The sequence below is a fragment of the Anopheles maculipalpis genome, chromosome 3RL, assembly GCF_943734695.1.
Source record: "Anopheles maculipalpis chromosome 3RL, idAnoMacuDA_375_x, whole genome shotgun sequence".
NCBI classification, from domain to species: Eukaryota; Metazoa; Arthropoda; class Insecta; order Diptera; family Culicidae; genus Anopheles; species Anopheles maculipalpis.
The window spans coordinates 561544-581563 of NC_064872.1; the positions used below are offsets into that span (position 1 = coordinate 561544).

Below are 20020 nucleotides of genomic sequence, written 5' to 3' on the forward strand. Positions count from 1 at the left end.
AACCCCAAAACGTGCTTAACATTTAATGTAAAGATTAAAATTGATATTGTTTAAGGCATTACATTCCACGGAATATAGTCATTGCTCTGTTGTTTAGTGAATCGTTCAACCAACTTATCCTGACAAGCTGTACGAATTCGTGCGGAAGTTGCCGGTGAAACTAGAGTAAAATCTTCACTCAGATTTTCCTCCTGTCGAGCAGCAGCAATTGCATCTCGAATAGCGAAGAAAACAGACGATGCTAAGAAAAGCGGTGGTTCACCAACTGCCTTTGATGAGTACACTGCGCGGGGATTTGGAGCCCCAGTCAATAGTGAAACATTGAACTCACCAGGTATGTCGGCAAAACCGGGTAATTTGTACATACCGGGTCCTCGTGAATAAACTTGTCCGTGCGGCGAATATACCATTTCCTCCAGTGTAAACAAACCGTAACCCTGCATAAATCCGCCTTCGATTTGTCCGATATCAATGGCTGGATTGATGCTGGATCCTAAATCCATAACGATATCAGTACGAATGACCTGATGATCGCCAGTCAAGCAATCGATTTCCACCTCGGAGCAGGCCGCACCGTATGTGTAGTAGTTGAATGCTTTGCCCGAGTTAGTGCCAAAATCGTATCCCAAATCAGGTGTAGCATAGAATCCAGTAGCCGACAATGAAACGCGACTGAAGTAAGCTTTACTGACCCAGAAATTCCAATCCTTGTCGGGATATTCTCGCCGAAACGGTTCCAATCGTTTGCTAATGGTTTTGCACGCATTCAGCACCGCTGTTCCATTCAAATCTGAACCAGCGCTCGCTGCTGTCGCCGAAGTATTCGGTACCTTATCTGTAGACGTTTCAGAAATATGGATACGATCGAAAGGAATTCCCAGCGCTGTTGCCGCGACTTGAATCATTTTCGTGTGTAGTCCTTGTCCCATTTCGGTTCCTCCGTGGGTGAGCAGTACCGTACCATCCTGGTAAACGTGAATCAGTGCACCGCTCTGGTTTAAATGCAGTACCGTGAATGCGATGCCAAACATTGTCGGAACGACGTGAATTCCCCGCTTACGCCAACGATGCTCTTGGTTGAACTGTTCAACTGCTTGCCTGCGTTTGGCAAAGTCAGATGATTGTAGTACCTCGCTCCAGCACTTACCCACGTTACAGCCTTCGATTTGCTGGTTGTAATGTGTTGTGTCACCTTCGCGGTACATATTTAGTTCGACTAACTCGATGTAGTCCCGCTTAAGTACGCGTGCAACATGACGCATCATAAATTCTGCTGCCATCATGCCCTGCGGGCCTCCAAATCCACGGAAAGCTGTGTTCGAAGGAAGATTCGTACGACACACCCACCCGCGGACGCGCAGATTAGGTATACGGTAAGCGTTCTGAATATGGAACATTGAACGCTCCAAAACGGCAAAGGATAAATCCATCGAGTGGCCACCGTTGTTGTATGAACGAAAATCCCCAGCAATAAGCTTTCCTTCCTTACTAACTCCAACTTTGTACTGGAAATAGAAAGGATGTCGTGTGCCGGACACTGCCATATCTTCATCTCTGTCCAGCATGCATCGCACGGGCCTTCCAAGGCGGTGGGCGGCCAGTGCGACCGGTATGGCAACGATGGCGGCACGCGATTCCTTGCCACCAAAACCGCCCCCAAGACGTTTAACACGAGAGACTACTTTTGAGGCAGGAATTCCTAGCGCTAGTGCTACGTGATGTTGGATTTCGGTAGGATGCTGGGTACTGCTGATGACCTCGATCTCATCGGAATCCTTCGGCACAGCGAGACACGCTTGCGTTTCAAGGTAGAAGTGCTCCTGTCCGCCCATGCGACAATCACCTTCTACGATGAAGTCAGCTTCTGAAAACCCCTGCTCTACATCTCCCTTAACAATGACTCTCGGGAACCCGGGATAGAACGATTCTTGTCGGATTGCATCTTCCAATGTTATAATTAATGGTTGCAATTCTTCATATGCTACCTTCACCTTACGTGCTGCGCGTTGTGCAATTGTTTGATTATCAGCTACGATAGCGCCGATAATCTGGCCCTGGGTAGTTACAACATCTTTCACGAATACAAATTCATCGTGAAACACAGGACCGGCTTTGTTCTGCTCGTCGGTCAGATCTTCCGCACTGAAGAATCGATGAACACCTTCCTGGTTCAGTGCTTCCGATGGATCGATTGATAGAATTTTGGCGTGCGCTTTCGTGCTGTACACGAATGCCAAATATAACTCGTTGACAAACTTTGGAATATCGTCACAATAGATTGCTTCTCCTGTGACCTGTTTGTAAGCTGAAGCATGCACTTGTGGTCGACGGATTGGATCGGTGATGGGTTGATCGCCTGAAACCTTTTCAAACAATTGAGTGCTCTTCGGCACTAACGTATGGAAAGTGCTGGCACCGCTCTTCTCACGATCATCAATGGGTTTCCTGTTTGGGATTTGTTGTTTGTCAAGCGATTGGGCGATCGCTAGGTATGCCTTAAAGAAGAGGCTCAACGTGAGCGATCGACGATAAACGATCATACCACCGGGAGCCGATGGACTGAGTGGAAGTTCCTCCACGAGCAAATCGTTGCACCGTTCGACAAGCTGCGCATCCCAACGAGCTCCGACTAGAGCAGCGGCCGTCTTCTTGGCCAGAACAGTAGTTGGCGCCATTCCGCCAAATGCCAGATGGATTTGTTCGACGATATCTGTGCCCGGGCGAAACTGAACATTGAACGCTCCGTTCACGATGGCTATATCGTCGTCCCGCCGTTTGGCCTGTTTATGCGCAATGAAGTGCTGGTCTTTGGTGGTCCGAGGGATAAACAGGGACAGAAGAACTTCCTGGGGTTGAATCACGTTCTTTCGATAGCCAGTGAAGAATCCATCGCCCATGTGCACTTTCCGAACTCCACCGTCTAGGCTTGCTACTTCCAGTTCGATTGCAGCTGCAGTAAAGATGGGGTTCAAGTCGGAAATAGGGCTTCCCGTCATTATGTTACCTCCCACCGAGGCTACATTGCGAATTTGCTTGCCTGCAAACCAGTGCAACATGTCAACGATAGCTTGAAACAAACGCGTTTCAGTCTCTGGACCGGTTTCAATTTCCTTTCGGAGCGCGTTTTCCATTTCCATCAACGTCACTGCGGATCCTATTTTCATTCCCTGCGCTTGTCGCTCGATTATTGTCAGTTCCTTTATTTGGGAAGGATTGGCAAGGACGGGATACTCAAAGTGCTTAAACTTGACTTCCACCCCTACTTCCGTGTTACCGATCACAATCTTCGTTTCCGGATGAACTTTTTTCAGCGCTAACAAATCGGCGAGTTTCGTTGGACGGTACCATGCCGTGCGCGACGTACGAAAAACTAGCGATTCTGAGTCGAGTTTATCCGATAGCTTCAATTCCGGTGGGAAGATGGGCTCTTGGGAAGGATCGTAGGGGATGAATTCGCTCGGCTGGAAAAGCTCGTTATCTTTTTCGCTGCCGTTCTGTCCGCAGCCTGTACCGTTTCCGTTTCGGCAACAATTCTCTCCCATGGCACAGTTGGTGCCGAACTCTTTGGTAAACGTTTTGTATCCCTCGAGGATCGGTCGATATCCGGTACAGCGACATAGGTTGCCCTGGAAAGCTACCTCTAGTTCTTTCATGGACGGAACAGGAGAGCTGCGGAGCAACGAGTACATCGACATTACGATTCCGGGAGTGCAAAAGCCGCACTGCGAGCCGTGTGCCTTTGCGATGCGTTCCTGTACCGGGTGGAGGCGTGTCCGGGTGCTTCCAATACCCTCGACCGTTGTTACGGCCATCCCGTGAACGGAACATACCGGTGTAAGGCAAGCGTTGACCGCCAGATGCTGTAGAAGGCCAGTTTTCCGATCGACCTTCGACACCATCACCGTACATGCTCCACATCCTCCCTCGGCGCATCCGAGCTTCGTGCCACAGAGACGTAATTTGTCACGCAAATATGTCAACAGAGTACTCTCAGGATCTGGACATTCATCGGTAACCTGTAAGTGGAAAAGACATGAACGTTCATGCGTGTAAACTCCACACTGATGGACGAGTTAATCAGCGCTCTGAATTGCGAAGGCGAAGGCATGGAAACGTTCAATCAACGTCTTTCGTGTTTGCGAAGAGTGGCACTGAATCTTGGAGGACCTTGGTGAGAGTGTTTTGAAGCGAACAAACCTGATAGCAAGGAAGAATGCGAAAGAGGGATTCGGGGAAGGATGAGGTTTGCGGGATGAGATGTTTACGGTTCAACGATGTAGCGGCTTGACACATTTCGCCTTCGTTACTCTCTGGAGCATCGTCATGTGTGAACATTGTATGCGATGATCACAAATAACTGTTATCAGTGTATGCCATCGAGTTTGTTGCCAGGTTTGTTGTTGGTAGGAAAAAATCATCTTCTGACGGACGAGATTTAAATTATCATCGTCATGATTATCATCGAATGTGGTGAATGGGACAGCCTCTGGAACATTCACTCACCTTCTTTCCGTTGACGAAGAAAACCAGTGGTTGATTTCTGTTGAATTGCTGCAACAGTCCGTCCGGTTCACCGCGAACACTCGATGGGGCCATTGTTTTTTTGAGATGTTAAGAAAAAACAACCTGGACAGTTATTGCACGGTTGTTTGCACTTGGTTTTGCGCGTGCTTATCGCTCTTGCTGTGCCACTTTGGCTGTTGTTAACGGCAGATTTTTATTAAATTTCTATCACTACTCAGAGGCCAACGCAATTTTGGAAACCTACTTATACACTAGCTTGCACAAAACGCAAACGCAGTATAGGTTTATTAGGTAACAGGTAAACTAAATTTTTGCTATTTTTTAACACACAGGCCAATCCCATTAGACAACGTATCGCACGAATATGTTGAAGAAGCAGTAGCTGCCTCTATTTTTGCACTATCACTGCTGGCAACGGATCGAGCTGAACTGAGCACGAAGAGCGGAAAGAAATGTGACTTAAGTGCGTCTTCCAACGACGGTCCGTTGAGCCCTCAGCTGTTTACTCAAAGTAAAGTTTGAGTAAAGAGTCCAGGGAGAAAACCGAAATGCATCCATTCCTAAAAACGCGACGTATTTTGTACGATGCGAAGAGAGAATTCCAACTATCTCTTGGTAATCAGTCTCCGAGAGAATGACGAAACATCTTCGTCAGTTTCAACCGGCAAACATAAGTCCTGCACAAAAATTGTAAGAAAAAACGGCATGCATGTTTACGTTTGGACACGTGTTTGTCGCGATAATCGTTCTACGATAAGAAACCGGCATTGAATGTGTTTCGCAGGGTTAAACGTGTTTTTGTTTTATATAGGCTTTGGGTCTTTAATACCTCATTCGCCTATGTCGTAGGCTTCAATTTGGTTGTAACAGGTTGGCTGATAAGTCCCCGGTCTGACACATAGAATGCGCCGCTAGTATTAAATGGATATTATTTTTATATAGCACCAACCTTCAAATGATTTGTGTGAAAATTTGACGTCTGTATGTCAATTAGTTTGTGAGACAGAGTGTCTTTTGTCAAGCAACTTTTGGTTGCTTGACGAACGAAAAAAGAACGAAGAAGAAAAAAGTGTTGTTCCACCAAGACAACGCACCGTGCCACAATTCATTGAGAACGATGGCAAAAATTCATGAATTGGGCTTCGAATTGCTTCCCCACCCACCGTATTCTCCAGATCTGGCCCCCAGCGACTTTTTCTTGTTCTCAGACCTCAAAAGGATGCTCGCAGGGAAAAAATTTGGCTGCAATGAAGAGGTGGTCGCCGAAACTGAGGCCTATTTTGAGGCAAAACCGAGAAGTACTACCAAAATGGTATCAAAAAATTGGAAGGTCGTTATAATCGTTGTATCGCTCTTGAAGGGAACTATGTTGAATAATAAATACGATTTTTGACAAAAAAATGTGTTTTTCTTTGTTAGACCGGGGACTTATCAGCCAACCTGTTACATAATGGTTTTCAGTTTAAACCCAAGCTCCATGTTAATTGAGGCAACGTGGTTTCCGAGAAATCTTTCCAACACCTTTTTATTAAAGAAGAAAGTATGTGCATACAAGTTACAAGCGGCAAAGTGTATGTCTAACATTGTATGGCTTCTCCACAAATATTTCCACAATGATGCACCACCTACCCTAGAACTAACCCTAGTGCTGTCTTGTAGACAGAGATGACATTTTGGAACCCATTTATGCCATTACATTCCACGATTTGGTAGTATCTTCCTCGGGAAACTATAATGAAAACGTTTTTCAGTATCAAAATGAATGAATAATAACAGTAATTTAGGTTTCAGTCTTACCTTATGTGTAATGCTATCGCTACAGAGCATCCTAATGCGAGCTGCACTAGCAGGGGCAATTAGGTTGAAATTATCTAAGATCCCTTCTTCCTTTCGTGCAGCTGCAATAGCGGCTTTAGTTGCAAAATACGCTGACGATGCTAAAAATAGTGGTGGTTCTCCGATGGCTTTGGATGAATAAACAGCCCGGGGATTTGGTGCTCCGGTTAGCAGCGAGACGTTAAGCTCGCCAGGAATGTTTCCAAATCCGGGGAGTTTGTAGGTACCCGGACCTCGCGAGTATACCTCACCTGTCGGCGAGTATATCATTTCTTCGAGCATGAAGAGGCCATATCCCTGCATGAAGCCTCCCTCGATTTGACCGATGTCGATCGCAGGATTGATGCTAGAACCCACATCCATCACAATGTCCGTACGCAACACCTGGTGATCTCCCGTGAGACAGTCGATTTCCACCTCGGAGCAAGCCGCACCGAATGTGTAGTAGTGAAAGGGATTGCCAGTGTTCGTAGCAAAATTGTAATTTATATCCGGTGTGGCATAGAAACCGGTTGAAGAAAGAGAAACCCGATCAAGATAGGCCTGTTGGACCCAGGTGTTCCAACCCGCTGTGGCATCCTTCTTTTGGTAGGGTTCTATACGTGCTAGAAGTTTATGGCAGGCATTTAAAACGGCAGCACCATTCAAATCGGAGGCAACGCTTGCAGCCGTCGCCGAAGTATTCGGCACCTTGTCCGTATTGGTCTCAGAGCAGTGGATCTTTTCGAACGGAATTTGAAGGGCAGTAGCAGCTACTTGAATCATTTTAGTATGCAATCCTTGTCCCATTTCAACGCCACCGTGTGCTATCAGCACGTTTCCATCTTGATAAACATGTACCAATGCACCAGATTGATCGAGACCGGGTACGTTGAAAGCAATGCCGTACATCGTCGGTACTGCATCGATTCCACGCTTGCGCCATCGATTAGCTCGATTAAAGTTGTCCACTTCGATTTGTCGGTTTTGGAGTTCAGAAGATTCCAGAAGTTCGTTCCAGCACCGCCTTACTGTACAATTGTCTATCAGTTTGTTGTAATGTGTGCGATCACCATTGTTGTACAAATTTCGCTCGATCACTGCGACATGATCAAGCTCTAGCTTCTGTGCTACGTGTCGTATAACAGTTTCGGCTACAAGCATCGCCTGTGGAGACCCGAACCCCCTAAAAGCTGTACAGGATGGAATATTGGTTTTACAAACCCATCCTTCAATGCGAAGCGTAGGTATTTTGTAGGCATTTTGAATATGCAACAAAGCCCGTTGCATTACCTGAAAAAATAGAGCAGATAAAGAACATCCGCTTGTGAAGTTTTGGGAATTGTTATTATTGTACTCACGGAATATGACAAATCCCTCGAATAACCTGCGTTACAATAGGCTTTATATTCGCCGGCCAGTAGCAATCCTTCCTCCGAGACTGCCACACGATACTGCACCAAAAAGGGATGTCTAGTTCCAGTAACGGCCATATCATCGCATCGATCCAGGACACATCGAACTGGCCTCCGCAGGCGATAAGCGGCTAATGCAACGGGTGTGACAAACAGGTCAACTTTCGTTTCTTTACCACCAAATCCTCCACCTAGACGTTTTACCCGTGAAAACACTTTATGGCATGGCATGCCTAATGCATTGGCCACTTTGCGTTGTGCTTCTGCCGGATGTTGACTACAGCTGATGATTTCCAACTCGTCTGAATCACGTGGGAAAGCAATGCAAGCAATAGGTTCAAGGTAAAAATGTTCCTGAGCACCTGTGCGACACTCTCCTTCCACAATGGTGTTTGATGATTGGAATGTTGCATCCACATCACCGATTTCCAGCCGTAGTGATCCTTCCGGGAAGAAAGATTGTCTCATGATTGCATCTTCCAATGACACTATGATGGGCGAGATGTCTTCGTACAAAATTTTAACCTTTTTTGCAGCCTGTTTAGCAGTTGATTCCTTCTCTGCTACCACGGCGCCAATTATCTGCCCCTGGCTGGTAACAATATCTTTCGCAAACACCCACTCGTCTTCCACTATTGCACCAAGGCGGTTTTGCTCGTCGGTCAGATCTTCCGCACTAAAGAATCGATGAACACCTTCCTGGTTCAGTGCTTCCGATGGATCGATTGATAGAATTTTCGCGTGCGCTTTCGTGCTGCACACGAATGCCAAATATAACTCGTTGACAAACTTTGGAATATCGTCACAATAGATTGCTTCTCCTGTGACCTGTTTGTAAGCTGAAGCATGCACTTGTGGTCGACGGATTGGATCGGTGATGGGTTGATCGCCTGAAACCTTTTCAAACAATTGAGTGCTCTTCGGCACTAACGTATGGAAAGTGCTGGCACCGCTCTTCTCACGATCATCAATGGGTTTCCTGTTTGGGATTTGTTGTTTGTCAAGCGATTGGGCGATCGCTAGGTATGCCTTAAAGAAGAGGCTCAACGTGAGCGATCGACGATAAACGATCATACCACCGGGAGCCGATGGACTGAGTGGAAGTTCCTCCACGAGCAAATCGTTGCACCGTTCGACAAGCTGCGCATCCCAACGAGCTCCGACTAGAGCAGCGGCCGTCTTCTTGGCCAGAACAGTAGTTGGCGCCATTCCGCCAAATGCCAGATGGATTTGTTCGACGATATCTGTGCCCGGGCGAAACTGAACATTGAACGCTCCGTTCACGATGGCTATATCGTCGTCCCGCCGTTTGGCCTGTTTATGCGCAATGAAGTGCTGGTCTTTGGTGGTCCGAGGGATAAACAGGGACAGAAGAACTTCCTGGGGTTGAATCACGTTCTTTCGATAGCCAGTGAAGAATCCATCGCCCATGTGCACTTTCCGAACTCCACCGTCTAGGCTTGCTACTTCCAGTTCGATTGCAGCTGCAGTAAAGATGGGGTTCAAGTCGGAAATAGGGCTTCCCGTCATTATGTTACCTCCCACCGAGGCTACATTGCGAATTTGCTTGCCTGCAAACCAGTGCAACATGTCAACGATAGCTTGAAACAAACGCGTTTCAGTCTCTGGACCGGTTTCAATTTCCTTTCGGAGCGCGTTTTCCATTTCCATCAACGTCACTGCGGATCCTATTTTCATTCCCTGCGCTTGTCGCTCGATTATTGTCAGTTCCTTTATTTGGGAAGGATTGGCAAGGACGGGATACTCAAAGTGCTTAAACTTGACTTCCACCCCTACTTCCGTGTTACCGATCACAATCTTCGTTTCCGGATGAACTTTTTTCAGCGCTAACAAATCGGCGAGTTTCGTCGGACGGTACCATGCCGTGCGCGACGTACGAAAAACTAGCGATTCTGAGTCGAGTTTATCCGATAGCTTCAATTCCGGTGGGAAGATGGGCTCTTGGGAAGGATCGTAGGGGATGAATTCGCTCGGCTGGAAAAGCTCGTTATCTTTTTCGCTGCCGTTCTGTCCGCAGCCTGTACCGTTTCCGTTTCGGCAACAATTCTCTCCCATGGCACAGTTGGTGCCGAACTCTTTGGTAAACGTTTTGTATCCCTCGAGGATCGGTCGATATCCGGTACAGCGACATAGGTTGCCCTGGAAAGCTACCTCTAGTTCTTTCATGGACGGAACAGGAGAGCTGCGGAGCAACGAGTACATCGACATTACGATTCCGGGAGTGCAAAAGCCGCACTGCGAGCCGTGTGCCTTTGCGATGCGTTCCTGTACCGGGTGGAGGCGTGTCCGGGTGCTTCCAATACCCTCGACCGTTGTTACGGCCATCCCGTGAACGGAACATACCGGTGTAAGGCAAGCGTTGACCGCCAGATGCTGTAGAAGGCCAGTTTTCCGATCGACCTTCGACACCATCACCGTACATGCCCCACATCCTCCCTCGGCGCATCCGAGCTTCGTGCCACAGAGAAGTAATTTGTCACGCAAATATGTCAACAGAGTACATTCAGGATCAGGAGTAGCATCGGTTATCTTTTTTCCATTCACAAACAACACTAAAGGGACATTTTTGAACTGGGCTAAACCTTCCATTCCAAACAGTTCGGTGGAAACGCCTTATTTAATTGTCTTTTATAAATACGGTGTCTGACCCTACTGCCACGGTATATGGCTTTCGAGAAAATGATATTTGGCTACGAATGTGTCTATCACCTCAGCTGTTTATGACCGGTATGGTCGCGAAAAAAGACCGTGAACTTGATAAGATAAGGGCGCGACAGACAGAGCGCACACACACTATTTATGTGTTGAGCAGGAGAAGGTCGAACAATGAGTAAGAACTAGAGCGAATGTGTGAAGTAGATAAAGATCGCCATTTACGTAGCTATTGTCATTGCTGACAGTAATCGTACACGATCGTTGCATGGTGTCGTGGGCATAGTGTTGATGTCAAATAGTAAAACAAACGAGAAAAGCATAGAAGCATAACATGAACGCTTAGTGTCTGTTTATTATCTTAAACCTTTAGGAAATAAAACTCAAGATTTGATTTCAACTGAAAGAACAGTTAAATCTGTTTAAAAGGCATACACTTGATACATAATAATATGCTTATATGTTGCTTACATAAACCTAATATCCAATTGTTTCTAGTTGCTGGTACTATCCCACGCTAGGCGGTTTTTCCTAGATGCTTAACTAAGAATTTTGTTGCTCTTGCAGTAAAGAATATAGCAACGATGTTGGTTGATCGGCAAGATCGCGAGGCACACCATGCTCAACGATGGTTCCATCCTGCATGACAAACACTTGGTCGGTGTCAAGGATTCCCTTCAAACGATGGGCTACCACGATAACTGTACGGCCACGGAAGGCATTTTTGAGAACTAGCTGAACTGCAGATTCTGACTCAAAATCTAGATTAGACGTGCCTTCGTCGATCAGCACAATTTTAGATTTTTTGAGTAGTGCTCGGGTGAGACAGAGCAATTGTTTTTGCCCTGCGGAAAGGTTCGCTCCACTAACGTCGAGTTGAGCGTATAGACCTCCGAGTGCTTGCACCAGGGGACTTGCCAAACAGCAGGTGATGGCTTCCCATATTTCGGAATCGATATGTACGGCGCGCGGGTCAAGATTATCTCGGATTGTACCGTTGAACAGGAAGGGATCTTGAGAAATTAGCGCGATCCGGCTTCGCAGTACGTCCAAAGGCAAGGTAGATATATTTACAAAGTCTACTGTTATAGTGCCTTTGTCCAAGGGTGCCACTCGCAGTAGTGAAGCCATCACGGACGTTTTTCCCGAACCAGTACGTCCGACAATACTGATGCGTTCGCACGGCTTTGCGTTAATGTTGATGGATCGTATGGAGTAAGACAAGTGCTCTCGGTAGCGCATGTGTACATTGTCATAAACAACCACTCCCTGAGAAGGCCAACCAAATGGAGGATCGGCAGATCCATCGGCATTTACTTCCGGATCAAGCTGGCAGTACTGATGGATACGTTCGACAGCGACAAGCTCCTGTTCCGTTTCGGCCACTGCATAAAGCAACCCCGAAAGCAGCCCGGTGATAGACAATGCGTATGAAATGGCAAGCCCTACTAGCTCGGGGGAAGTCATATGAGCAGATGTAATCGCCGCTAGCAATCCGGATCCTCCGACGAGAAAAGCGCCCAACAACTGCAATCTCAATCCCAACCATTGTTGTGTGGCAGCTGCGGATAGTTGTGCCTTTATGCTTTCGCCCAGTTTGTAAAGAAAGTCTCGTTGGAATCGCTTCTCGCCACGTAATGCTCGAATTGTGGTCAGTCCTTGCAATGTTTCAGTGAAGTGAGCGTATAGCGGTGATAAGGCATTGCTCGAAAGTCGTTTAATGTCACGTGAAGCGTAACGATATTTGCTTTGTAGTGATAGATATATAGGAACGAGGGGCACAATCAAAAGCCCTAGCCAGGGCATGGCGTACAGGCTTATTAACAGTGCTCCCAGCAGTCCAAAAAATTGAGCCAAAAGAATGTTCATAATAAATGGAAGCGTATCGTCCACAGTGTACACATCGGATGAGAAACGGTTGATAATTCTACCCAGAGGAACAACATCGAAGAATTGAAGTTTAGTCTGTGAATTGATTGTTGAAAAAGAAAAACCAATAATAAGAACTGTAACATACACAACCATCGTAGCTCATACTTACATAAAGGACGCTGTTAAGTAATCGATCATGTATGCATTTGGCCGCTTTTAAACCAGCATACGCGAACAGAAATGCTCTCACCAGCGTAAGCAGACTGTTAGTGATGGCTAGAGCAGCATATATCCCTAAGTAATAGAACGATGGCGATGTGCCGTTGTTGTCAGTGAAGGTTGGTGAAAGCAAGTGATCAACCATCGCAAGTAATCCTTCTGGTGCGCTCTCTTCGAGCGCGGTAGGATCATTCGAAAGCGTTGTACTATTTAGGGGTGTTTGATTAATCGTTCCGACCCAGTACGCTAGCCATGCATCGGTAAGATTGCGAGAGATTTGCATCATGAGCACTGCAATGATAACCCAAAACCCAAGACTACGTCCTGTAGCTTGCCAGTATGCTCCGAGTACTGTACGGTCAAGATGACCGAATTCACGCGACTCATCCATCAGCACACTATCGTTGCTTCGTTGGTCGTCGTCGTTGCGAACTACTGCTGCATACGACGTAGAATCGTTTGCAATGGACAGTGTGGCGCTCGTATCCTCGTCGTAATCATCATAATCGCTCAGCAGAGAACCAACGTTCGGTGCATCGCTCTGCGACACCTGTCCTGTTTCGACGTGAAGGATTTGAGTAGCTCGATTTAACACCATAGCGTGTTGGGTAACAATAATGCGCGTTTTATCCTTCAATAACCCAAACAAACAGTGTCGAATTATATGCGACGCCACATGTGCATCCAAAGCTGATAGTATATCATCCAGCAGATAAATGCTTTTGTTCTGATAGACTGCACGGGCCAACGCTACTCGTGCTTTTTGGCCTCCGGACAGTGTTCGGCCCTGCTCACCAACCCCGGTGCTGTCGCCGCGCAATGCGTCTAGATCGTACTGCAATGCACAGGCATGAATGACCGCTTTATAACGCGCTTCGTCATAAATCTCGCCCCAAAGTATGTTATCCCGAATGGTGCCTTGCTGTAGCCAAGCTGTCTGAGCAACATAACCAAAGCCTTCTTTCACATCTGTCGATATTGCTACAGCACCGGACGTGCATTGAAAGTAGCCCATTATCACCTGTAGTAGTGAGGATTTGCCACCACCAACCGGACCTTCCAGACAAACGAGCTCTCCTTGACGCACTTGCAATGTTAGGTCGCGAAAAGCGAAATCAACTATGTCCTCCTGCACCAGCTTCAAATCATTGCGGCTGCGCTTGGTTTCGAATTCGAAGCTACCATCCTTGATCGCTAGCACGACGGGACGCTTCGATGAATTGGAGTAGGATGCATCGGAAGCATCTAGCGGACGATAGTACTCCTGCAAATTGATATCCGGTAGATCGAGAAGTTCTTGCACGCGCTTCAGTGATACCCACGCTTCGGCTAGACCATTTAGTACCCATGGAAATGCATTTAACGGTCCGATGAGCATGTTTAACAAAGCCACGCTGGTGTAGGTTGTGGCTGCGGTTAAGGGTTTACTGAGCAGAATCGAGGTACCGAAGGTAAATAGGCACATCAACACTGGAGTTGTGGCCCAAAAGTACACGCATAACGCGTCCAGATATTTTCGCTTTCCTAGGAAGCGTATTTCTTCTTCTCGCTTGCTCTGGATCTTGCCGATGAAAACATCCTCCCATGCGTTTAATTTGATATCTTTGGCTCCACTAATGGTTTCCGTGGTGATTGTTACGCGTCCATCTTTCGCTGACATTAGCCCTTGCGAGAGTTGTCCAATTTTCTGTGCGATCTTGCGATTAATCGGAATCAGCAGCACTGCAAATAGAACTCCAGCAACAAAAGCGACACCGAGCTGCGTGTAGAGCAGATAGAGCGTAGTGAATAGCTGGAAGGGGATGCTCCAAAACGAATGAAAGCTGATACACGAGTTTACTATGCGATCCGTATCGGTTGACATTAGATTTAGTATTTCGGGTCGCGCTGTTTGCAGCTGCTTTGCAGTAAGCGATTTTTGATAAATCGCAGTTACGATGGACATTCGCAATTTGCTGCTGACGAATGTCATACGCCAGTTAAAGTGAACTGCCGCGAAGGCGCTAATCACAGCCGAAGTAAGTAAAGCGAGAGCATAATAGTACGCACGATAATCTATGGGTCTATTGGGGTCTGCTATATCGGCTAGTGTTGTACCGTTACCATTATCCTCCGTACGTAGCAGACCGCCGAGCAGGATGGGACCTGCGAATCCGGACAGATCTCCCAGCATTCGTAGCAAGCCAATCATATAAAACTCCCATCCAAAGCACTTGTGCAGAGCTTTCAGCAAAGAGGTCGTTGTGTTGAGTGCTAGGTGCAGTTTTTCCGTTACTCGATGCAATGTCAGCGCTTCGGGCAGATCGAACAGGTCGTCGCTTCGTTTTAATTTTCCATTAACACCTTTAGCGATTAGTGGCCGGACCCAGTAGAAAACAATTTTGGAAAATATATTTGCATCGTCCTCGATAGGGCCAAGCACTGTTTCTTCCATGTCCTCGAAGAAACGGGTGTACGATTGGGGTAGTAACGCCTGTCGTTCTTGATCTTCCGTCCTTCGAAGACGCACGTAATGGGCATGCCCGGGGGAAACAAGTGTTGCGCCATAACAGAGGTATACCGATAGGTGAGCCGCATACCATGGCCAGTATTCCGTGTGTAAATTTGTATGCAGCCATATCGCACATAATGCAAACAGCGAAGTCCATAATACAATCAGTACTAGAGGGCCACGGTGGCTAAGGGAACCTTTCCTCATGGAAGATAGTAGAAAACAGCAATGAATGGGCCAGGCTACGAGTTGAACACAAGCGAGCATTATGTCTACTGGATACAGCTCCTCGTGAAGGCGGAAAATGTAAAACACTTTTAAAGCTGGTATGATGGTCAAACCTAACGATGCCAAAATTCGCACACGCAAGGCTCGCAGTTGTGTGTCATTCCGGGACACAGTACGCCAATGAGTTCCGTAGAAGTAAGATGAAAAGGTGGCAAATAGCGCGAGGATGGGCAGCTGCAGCACGAGCTCCTGGAAGCATGGCGCAAGATCACTGTTGCTCTGCACCCAAGGTCTCAATCCAGTTGGGCAAATGTCGGTCCAGAATTGATCCCAGATAATCATTTTTTGTTTCAACAATGAGCCAATCGCCTAATCTCATAAGTCCAAATCGAACATCCGATCGGTACTTGCTGTTTTCTTTTACCGGTGGTATATGTATCCTTTTCCAGTGTAATTCACTTCATCCGAGACACCTGTGAAGTTTAAGCGGACCTTAAAACTGCACTTGAACTTAACCTTAATAATGATTCAAACGTGCCCTGTGATGCAAACGTTGCTAATGATGACGCATCCTTATTGCAAATCCTCCAGCACATTATTCATCTACACTTATCAAAATCTTCTGACTCAACATGGTAAAAGTTATGACTTTGTTTAAAAAATGGAGCAGATATACTAGTATGTGTATGATTAAGTCTATCACCAGCAGAATATACGACTAGAACTATCAAAAACTAGCGGCATATTCGTAGGGAGAAAAAAAAAAACAAGAATACGACGAGAGCAGCAAAACAAAAACAATCGTACAATGACAATCATATGGTAAACAAGAAAATTTTGACAAATCCGGTAGAATTTAAATCAGTTTACAACATCAGCTTCACTTCTTCGAACGTGGTTTACACCCGTACTGGCCAGGTAATAATCTGATATTGTGTTAAATTGGAATAAATAGTTTTTATCGTTTCTTTTCTTTTTTATGAAGCGATTTCGTGCATTCTTACTTACTTGCTTATCAGGCGTGGTCTTAATCTGCTCGCAACAATGCTCAATACTGCTGTTCAATAATGCTGATTCTCACCAACAATTTTGAATGGGAAGGTTTAATATATTAACTAAAAAACCAGTTTCAGAAATTCATAGTGAGATAATCAGGAAGTAGGACCGAGAAATAAAAATGGCATATTTGAACTGCAGCTTAAGTCTTCTTTAAACTCGTTGCATTTATTTTTCACAATTGTTCGATGCTATCTTTTGCTTGCTCGGAATTTGCGGAAGAGCTGCTGCATCATCATGCATGATTGTGGCTGTCCCATTGGAGTACAATTCTGTCTCCATAGCGCAGGCAAATACATTTCTTCTGCTCTAAATCTCAATTGGAAGGTTTAATATATTAACTAAAAAACCAGTTTCAGAAATTCATAGTGAGATAATCAGGAAGTAGGACCGAGAAATAAAAATGGCATATTTGAACTGCAGCTTAAGTCTTCTTTAAACTCGTTGCATTTATTTTTCACAACTGTTCATTATAACAAAACAAGTAAAGAGCAATGTACGAACCTGCTAGTAAATAGCGATTCAAATTCTTAACCCTAAAAACGCATTTTAAAAAGGGCCATGTAATAAATAAATTAAAAATTAAATAATTCAAGGAAACTATCGTGCCCTCCATCAACAGTGCGAAGAACAGTATTGCGATGCAACACAATACTTCAGGCCGGATGAACAGGACATTTTCATTTTAACAAACTTTTTCTGACTTCTCCGGTGACAAACGTAGTAACTGTGCTGATCTAGTGGATTCGCAATACGACCTTCGGCACGGCATCGTGGTCCTTTTCGCTGTGCTTTCGATCGTTTAGCTGTGGGTGCGATCGTTGTGGTGGTAGTTGTCGATGTAGTCATCTTTGTGGCGTGCTTGGAGGACGACTTTCGTCGCACCTTTGCGGACGGTTTAAGACTCTGTAACTCGGTAGTGCTGACTGTTTCCAATACTGGAAGTATGACTGTTTGCTCGGCCGGTAGTGGCATATTATTTCGAGTCAGCAATTTGTTCGCCTCCTGGCGCACCAGTTCCACATACTTTTGGGCGGTCAGCAAATCGTTTTTCATGAGATGTACGTTTGAGAGACCTGCTGAACCTTTGTACCGTATCACAGAGGTTGGTGTTGTGGTAGGAGTTTGTTGGGATTTACACGCCTGATATGATGCAGTGTCACATAGTCGGGTGTCTTTGTTGAATGCCGTAAACGAGGGGCAGGTGAATGATTGGAACGCCCCATTTTGGGGATTGCACACAAAGTACTTAAAGCAATCGGTCTTGTTCGGTTCTCGGCTGCCAAGCGTGCAAGTTACAACTGAAATCCGTACATCACTAGGATGTGCATCTAGCAGAGGCATTATGCTATCCTTATACTGGGTATAATCCGTTGGCATTTCTCCCACACCAAATGGTTTCTGTGTGAATGTGGTATTTGAATCGTTTAGCGACTCGTTTGCTTCAAGTTGACCCAATTCATCTGATGCTTCATCCGACACTAATGTTTGATCACTGTCCGCACTATTGTTTGCATCGTTTTCGTTAGATTCCACCAGCTCCGAGGATTCAAAACGATCAATCGCATTACTCGTGACTTTGTATCCGTCCACCACGTGGTTTTGCAGTTGTTGATGTAATGAAGGAGAGTTGGTGTGATGGGTATACAAAAACGATGGTTCACTACTGACCATGGAACCCTGTGAAGGAGAAACGTAAGGCGAAACGACGCTAGGGTAGGTAGGAACGGGTTGCATATTCAAAAGTGATGATGGCGACGGACCATTGGCCATGTACGTGTTGTACTGGGGATAACTCTGTGAGATCATTTGAACATATGAATCCTTTGGGACGAATCGATTGCCGTAGACATCGTACAATGTTGGTAGGAATGAATTGTAGTACGTCGATTCGTTCAACAGCTGATTGCGAAGATTATCATACACAGCCGTATGGCCCAAGGTGTAGGGATTGGTGAAAGTAATGCCGATCGGTTTCGTGTTGAACGTGGTGGTGATTTTCTGTTTGCCAGGGGTATCATATTCCGTCACTGCTGGGGAAACAGTATTAGAAGATGTGGTCCCTACCGAAAGCGGAAGATAAATCGGTTTCATCACCGGTTCCGGGATAGGTTTTGTTGGTGTTGTTTTTTGTTGATTAGCAATCATTTGCTGCGAAATTTGCAGTATGCTTTTTATGATGTCCTCTGACACATATGGCTCTTTTCCTTTGAACATTTTATCACCTTCCGAATCGAACAGATGTGGTTTTTGGGCCGCCACATTGTTAAGGTAATTGTTCAGCAGAAGTGCTGGATTTTGTGAAAAAATCATATTATTGGTATATGCAGAAAAAGCGCCTGAACTGCCGATCGGATCTACACGTTGTTTAATTTGCGTGGCGAATCGATTTAATTGCTTCTGCTGATTAATAATTTGTGTTAGATGCTCAGGATGAATTTTTCCGTTCGGTGGCAATGGTAGCTTCACTTTATGGTTTTGACCACCCCCTTGCATGGCGAATCCCGGAATGGCGGCTGGATTGAGCTGTGACGTGCCGAAACGGCTCAAGGGTTTTGGAGGGAGTCGTTCATTATTAACGAAAGAATCCTCCACGCTATATGACTTAACAACCGTCCCATTGTCCGTTAGCGTATCTGTATCGGTCTCTTCAATAATTCTCTCTGAGCTACCATCCCCGCTGGCATCCGAATCATCCGTTAACGATCCCGTGCTTCTTATACGAGTTCGATTGTTTAGTTCGTCGTTCATCATAATGAGGATTCCCTGTCGATCATCTCCGGCAATCGATGGAAATTGGTACTGTGTTCGTTTGGTGTCAGTCACCCCGGTTTTGATGTTTGACAGCGTAGCGGGAGGTGTTCGACTGGGGGGAAAGGCCTGCTGATGAAGATTGTTGATGCCATAAAAATTTTCCTCGCTTTGATTGGGTTCAAATTCCGTCGATAAATCGCACTCCCAATCGTTATCTGTGCCGTAACCGGGAGAAGAACGGGAAACAAAATTGGTTAATGAAATGAACGATTCTACCACGAGCGTGCGATTATTTTGGCAGTCAGGGTGCTATAAAAAAGTGCGAATAAAATCGTTTGCCTATCAAGGTGTTTGTTAAAGGGTCGAGCAAAAAAAAATCCTCTAAAGAAGAACTATAAAAACCAACTTCATTTTACAACTTCACGAATAACCAACACGGCGGAGGTCAATGAAGCGGTTTGATAATCCACTGTTATTGGCATCGTATTGTAGCATCAAAAATATACCGTTATCTGTTGCATATTTATGGAGTCTTTCTTTTGGACTCTCATAGATCATGAATTTTTGTGTGATAGGATATCACTCACATGAGAGTACTGTTTATGCTAAACAAAACGCAGTTCATCGAACGTTAATGTTGTAATTCCGCTATAATTGATGACAATCACACTCTATTCTCTGCACGCTTATTTTTCGAAGCTGATAATTTCTTATGTGAATTTAATCCACTTAACTCACCAGGCACTACGCAGGCACTCAGATTATGTCGATAGATTAATCCTTTTTTGCACTGTGTCGTTATCCAAACAGCTCTTTTAGAGGGCAGTAATGCACAGCGGAAGAATTGATCGCAGCGAGCGGTATGGGGACGAGTTGCTTCAGGACATCCCTGCTGTATGGGATGCTGCGCTGATGTTAGGATCAGTAATACACTAAAAACACAGCACATAAGCTTCATCTGACACGGTTTCAT

At 45.7% G+C, this 20020-nt stretch overlaps 4 protein-coding genes across 4 annotated transcripts; all 4 read right to left on the reverse strand.

Moving 5' to 3' along the window:
• Positions 1 to 50: 50 nt before the first annotated feature.
• Positions 51 to 4747, reverse strand: LOC126563854 (xanthine dehydrogenase). Its single transcript, XM_050220630.1, has 2 exons — positions 4504 to 4747; positions 51 to 4016 (listed from the first exon to the last, which is right to left on the reverse strand). Exons 1-2 carry the CDS (start codon positions 4594 to 4596, stop codon positions 51 to 53), a joined length of 4059 nt encoding a protein of 1352 aa, XP_050076587.1. The 5' UTR covers positions 4597 to 4747.
• Positions 4748 to 6195: 1448 nt separating this feature from the next.
• Positions 6196 to 10364, reverse strand: LOC126563860 (xanthine dehydrogenase-like). Its single transcript, XM_050220639.1, has 3 exons — positions 7701 to 10364; positions 6322 to 7632; positions 6196 to 6253 (listed from the first exon to the last, which is right to left on the reverse strand). Exons 1-3 carry the CDS (start codon positions 10362 to 10364, stop codon positions 6209 to 6211), a joined length of 4020 nt encoding a protein of 1339 aa, XP_050076596.1. The 3' UTR covers positions 6196 to 6208.
• A 604-nt stretch (positions 10365 to 10968) lies between these two features.
• On the reverse strand, positions 10969 to 15582 carry LOC126563821 (ATP-binding cassette sub-family C member 10). Its single transcript, XM_050220580.1, has 2 exons — positions 12469 to 15582; positions 10969 to 12392 (listed from the first exon to the last, which is right to left on the reverse strand). The coding sequence occupies exons 1-2, from the start codon at positions 15577 to 15579 to the stop codon at positions 10971 to 10973; spliced, it is 4533 nt and encodes a 1510-aa protein (XP_050076537.1). The 5' UTR covers positions 15580 to 15582; the 3' UTR covers positions 10969 to 10970.
• A 1326-nt stretch (positions 15583 to 16908) lies between these two features.
• LOC126564094 (uncharacterized) lies at positions 16909 to 20020 on the reverse strand. Its single transcript, XM_050221023.1, has 2 exons — positions 19786 to 20020; positions 16909 to 19262 (listed from the first exon to the last, which is right to left on the reverse strand). The coding sequence occupies exons 1-2, from the start codon at positions 20018 to 20020 to the stop codon at positions 16909 to 16911; spliced, it is 2589 nt and encodes an 862-aa protein (XP_050076980.1).